Raw genomic sequence first — 5,335 nt, forward strand, 5'->3', positions numbered from 1 at the left:
TTCACCATGTGAAATAAATAACAAAAGGCAAAAAAAACAAAAAAAACAAATACAAAAAACAAAATAACATTTAGATATTTTACATGCATTTCAAGGTTCAGTGCCTTGCTCAAGAGTCAACTCAGTCATGGTAATGAGAGTGGAAGAGAGTGCTGGTCATTCACAGACCAAAAGTTTGGACACACCTTCTCATCCAAAGAGTTTTCTTTATTTTCATGACTATGAAAATTGTAGAGTCAGACTGAAGGCATCAAGGGCTATTTGACCAAGAAGGAGAGTGATGGGTTGCTGCGCCAGATGACCAGGCCGCCACAGTCACCGGACCTGAACCCAATCGAGATGGTTTAGGGGTGAACTGGATGGCAGACAGAAGGCAAAGGGGCCAACAAGTGCTAAGCATCTCTTGGGGAACTCCTTCAAGACTGTTGGAAGACCATTTCAGGTGACTGCCTCTTGAAGTTCATCAAGAGAATGCCAAGAATATGAAGAACCTAGAATATGACATATTTTCAGTTGTTTCACATTTTTTTGTTATGTATATAATTCCATATATAATTCCACATGTGTTAATTCATAGTTTTGATGCCTTCAGTGTGAATCTACAATTTCATAGTCATGAAAATAAAGAAAACTCTTTGAATGAGAAGGTGTGTCCAAACTTTTGGTCTGTACTGTAAGTCTTACTCTCTAACCATTAGGCCATGACTGTCCCTTAGTGCATAGAATAACTATAAGTTTAAGTTGTTGTTTACAAAGTAGCTTACTTTGAATACTTTCATTTCAATTGACCAAGTAAAATCCAGATTTCTACAATGACTGTATGCTTGCATTACATCTATGTGGAATTTTTCTAGAATCCATGTGAAATACAAAGTTTAATTGGAAAGTTCATGCAAAACCGACCATACAAAAGATGATCAGAGAGTTTATGTGGACACTGCTGAGCTTGAGCACTCAAACACACATAGTAATGTGACGTCAAACCAGCATGAGAATTATACATTGTCCCAATCCTCCTCCTCATCTCCTTTTCAAACTTTTACAAAAAACTTGTCCCACCACATTGAAAAGTGAGTTTGGTCCTCTTGACATTATGAGGTTAAGCACAAAGAGAAAGCTATTTGTGCTTAGCTGTGGTCTAATATGCGAATGAGAGCATGAAAGACGTGTCTAATCTGCTAATGCAAAAATCACATTAACTTCCCAAATTCATTTTTGCCACAGCGATGGAATATTAAAGGTTGCAACTCGGGGACTTTAATAGTGGGCTGTGAATGTTTTCAAGCTGTTTTGAAGTGTAGAGGATGTGAAAGTGTTTTGTTGTTTGTTTGTTTGGAAGTTGACATAGTCTGTGAGAACACAGCATCTTATATGGCAGTGGATTATCATTGGGAGGCTTTACTGTGTGATGAGACATTGTTGGGGTGTATGTATGTCTATTTCCAACAGGGTACCTCTCACTGCATATGATATGCTGCATCTCACAAGAGCAATATGTACACAATCAAAATATTTTTTTTTGTCTTATTTAACCATCACATCTCAAAAAATCACTATGTGAAAAAAAAAAAAAAAAAGTTTGCTAATGAAACCAACATAGACTACAGCCAATCTTGTTAGTGATCTCCTTTGTGGCATGAATAGTAATTAAGAAGGAAGTCTGGAGAACCATTAAGCTTGTCAAAAGGGGGTGGAGTCATTGCAATTTCCTGCTCTAGAAAAAGGCACAGCAGGCACACAACAAGCATTCTGAGATTCTCAGAGTTTCACAACAATGGGATTGATAGATTGTGTTAGTGTTGGATTCTTTCTGCTTATTGCAGCTGACTTGTCTTTGGCACAATGGTCAAAATTTAAACAAAGCCAGGCTCCAATAAGATTCCAACAACAGTCCACAGTATTAGCTCCTCAGCATGCAGGTTTACAGACGTCAGCTGCTTTTAGACCTTCAAGACCTGTGTTGAGTTCTGTTGGGGTAGGTCTACATAAACTCCAAGAACCTGGAAGCACTCAGTCCAAACAGCTAATGCAGGCTCCTGTGGCACCTTTGACCTGGCATTTTCCTGTAATACCAGAAGAACCTCAACAGCCAGTTGTTCCACTTGCATTGCATGTACCTGCCCCTGCACAAAGTATTGCTGCACAATGTGGAGAGAGCCTTGTGCATGTGGAGGTTAAGAAGGACTTCTTTGGAACTGGTCAGCTAGTCAATCCTTCATTCCTCAGTTTAGGAGGCTGTGCAGCTGTAGGGGAGGATCCAGCAACCCAAGTGATTATCTTTGAGTATGAGCTTCAGACATGTGGCAGCTCTCTGAATGTGAGTTTTATTTATTTTTTAAATCGTAGTAATCAACCGCATGAGTGAGTTACTGCACAGAGTTATTTCTTTTCAGATGACTGACAGTGAGCTGGTCTATACATTTACCCTCTTTTATACGCCTGAGGCTTTAGTAGGAACTCCCATTATAAGAACTGATGCAGCAGCTGTTGGAATCGAATGCCACTATTCAAGGTACTAAAAAGTTTAAGCGGTTTCATTACAAGTTACTACCTTTTTTTTTTTTTTTTTTTTTTTTTTTTTAAATACTTTTTTTTTTGGTCCTCTGTTTTAGGTTGCACAATGTAAGCAGCAATGTTTTAAATCCCTCTTGGGTTCCTTTTGCTGCTACAAAGGTTGCAGAGGATGTTCTAGTATTCTCCCTGAGGCTCATGACCGGTAGGTGTTGTGTGGGGCTTCTTTTTTTTTTTTTTTTTTTTTTTTTTTTTTTTTTTTTTTTTCTCTCTCTCTCTGTGTTCTAGAATGGGCTTTAACGTGTTTGACTTCTCTTCCCCGCCAGATGACTGGACATTTGAGAGGCCATCCAATGAGTACTTCCTAGGGCAGTCTTTGAAAGTTGAGGCTTCTGTGAATCAGTACAACCATGTTCCTTTGCGCTTGTTTGTGGATGGCTGTGTGGCCACTGCGGTCCCTGATGTGAACTCCACTCCAAGATATTCCTTTATTGAGAACCATGGGTGTGTAGAGATTAATCTCTTGACCTCCTGTGTTGCTGGAATCTTATTTTTGTTTCCACTCTAGGTGCCTGGTTGATGCAAAGCTTACAGGTTCAACATCTAGTTTTATGCACCGTGTTCAGAATGACAAACTGCACTTCCAGTTGGAGGCTTTCAGATTCCTGCAGTCAAATAGTGCCCAGGTATGTAATAATTCGTTACTTAAGGGCTGGTTTCACTGGATGTAAAACGTTTCGTTTTTTTTTATTTTTATTTTTTTTTTTTTTATTATATATAAATAGGTCTACATCACATGTGCTTTGAAAGCAGTTGTGGCTTCAACACCCATAAGTCCGGAGAACAAGGCTTGCTCCTTTGAAAATGGGTATGTCCACACTGAATAAGTTGCCAACCATAAGATGCGTTCTGAATGACTAAAGATTTATTTTCATTAGATGGCTTTCTGCGGATGACAATGACCAGGTGTGCGTGTGCTGTGACTCCACATGTGGCTCCAGCAGGAAAGGGCGCGAACTGTCTGATGCAGGTGACTATCTGAAGGTCAATTCTCTATCTAAACCTATGCCTTGGGTTTATTTACTTATTTTATTTTTTTTCCAAAGGCCTTGTTTCAGAAGTGAAAGCAACCATTGGCCCCATTGTGGTATCTGTTTGAGTGGTCAATAAAGAGCTGAAAGTGATACTGTGGCAGATCTGGAGTTCTTTCTAGAGGATAGTTTTGGCCTTGTATCTTGAAATGGTCTTGCACTGACTCCTTGCATGCAGATTTAATTACTAGTGACTGACAACTGCTACTTCCTGAAAAACTTCAATTGGTTTCATGTTACCTCGAAACAATAGACCATTAAATTGTTCGCATTTGAACTTATGCTTTAAGTTTAGACTGACTGCTCTGCTAGCTATACATCCACTACTTTCATGGAGGATTGGATACTTAAAGACATAACTTGGGGGGGGGGGGGTGACTAATCAAAACTGCATTTGAAATGTTCACTTGCATGAAGGATAAAACTTATACCATTTGGATTCATACCACAAGTCTTTTTGGGGTGTTCTACGTAGTCAAAACCTGCCATGAAACGCTGTGTAGTTGCATGTTTTTCTGGAACCTTAAACCATGTGGTTACATCTTATGTCCTATTTATTTTTTTTGTGACTTCCAGTGAAAAGTGGTCTTTCTCGTAATTTAGGCAAGGGGTTTCTTAAACTTCATCTTAATAATCCATTTCAGATGCTTGTAATGTTACAGAAAAGATGTCACTACTTCAGTTACATCACCGTTTTACTGTCTTTTGACCATACGACATCAAGAGTTTGTGGAACACGGTGTCAAGGAACACTGTGTCAAGCTCCTTTTTGTAAATCATTTTATTAGAATTTTTACTTCCATGTGTATACACATTAATGGGAAAGACTGCTGACTTGGCAGTGGTCCAGAAGACTCTCCAAAAAGAGGATAAGTCACAGAAGTTCAAAGCTGTTCACAGAGTGCTGTATCAAATCAGAATATATGCAAAATTGACTGGAAAGAAATTGGGTAGGGAAATGTGCACAATCAACAGGGATGACCACAAGCTTGAGAATACTGTCAAGCGGTTTCAAACATTTGGGAGAGCTTCACAAGGAGTGGACTGAAGCTGGAGTCTATGCATCAAAAGTCAGACACTCAGACGTCTTCAAGAAAATGGCTACCAAGCCACTTCTGAAAGTGAATCAACGTCAGAAGTATATTACCTGGGCTAAGAAAAAATAACCTGACTGCTGCTTAGCGGTCCAAAGTCCTCTTTTAAGATAAATGTAAGTTTTGCATTTAATTTTGAAATCAAGCTTTGGAGTCTGGAGTGAGACCAGAGAGGCACAGAATCCAAGCTGCTTGAAGTCCAGTCTGAAGTTTGTGAAGTCGTTGATGATTTGAAGTGTTGACTCAAGCCCAAAGTCAATGCAGCCATCTACCAGGACAATATAGAAAAATGTTAAGTTCCCATACTATATTTATGAAAAACCATAGATCCAACCAGACATTTAATGTAATTTTGCAGTAAAATCTTAATTGTAAAATTTTTAGAAGTAAAAAAAAAAGTATCAATCTATAATTTACAATAAAAAGTTTTAAAACTGGGATTTTTTTTGTTTTTTTAGAGAATGATGAGAAACAGAAACAATAAAGACGAGCTAAAGGCTCAATAGTGCCAAAGGTTGACTGCTTCCATGCCACACTTACTGATGCTGTCATTTGTGCTAAAGAAGCCCCAACCAAGTATTGAGTGCATAAATAAATACTTTAAAGAACTTGAACTTTTCTGTTTAGAAAATACTTTTT

At 38.5% G+C, this 5,335-nt stretch overlaps 1 protein-coding gene across 1 annotated transcript; it reads left to right on the forward strand.

Moving 5' to 3' along the window:
- Positions 1–1,731: 1,731 nt before the first annotated feature.
- Positions 1,732–3,695, forward strand: LOC113098791 (zona pellucida sperm-binding protein 3-like). Its single transcript, XM_026263878.1, has 8 exons — positions 1,732–2,317; positions 2,394–2,512; positions 2,613–2,716; positions 2,838–3,015; positions 3,080–3,197; positions 3,297–3,379; positions 3,450–3,541; positions 3,618–3,695. Exons 1-8 carry the CDS (start codon positions 1,775–1,777, stop codon positions 3,668–3,670), a joined length of 1,290 nt encoding a protein of 429 aa, XP_026119663.1. The 5' UTR covers positions 1,732–1,774; the 3' UTR covers positions 3,671–3,695.
- Positions 3,696–5,335: the final 1,640 nt, after the last annotated feature.

This window comes from Carassius auratus, unplaced genomic scaffold (assembly GCF_003368295.1).
Source record: "Carassius auratus strain Wakin unplaced genomic scaffold, ASM336829v1 scaf_tig00216663, whole genome shotgun sequence".
NCBI classification, from domain to species: domain Eukaryota; kingdom Metazoa; phylum Chordata; class Actinopteri; order Cypriniformes; family Cyprinidae; genus Carassius; species Carassius auratus.

Bases quoted from the DNA above. Each gene is read 5' to 3' on its own strand.
- LOC113098791 (XM_026263878.1), top strand. From the start codon at position 1,775: ATGGGATTGATAGATTGTGTTAGTGTTGGATTCTTTCTGCTTATTGCA. The intron at 2,717-2,837 runs GTAGGTGTTGTG...CTTCCCCGCCAG, and splicing joins CTCCCTGAGGCTCATGACCG to ATGACTGGACATTTGAGAGG. The intron at 3,380-3,449 runs GTATGTCCACAC...TATTTTCATTAG, and splicing joins GCTTGCTCCTTTGAAAATGG to ATGGCTTTCTGCGGATGACA.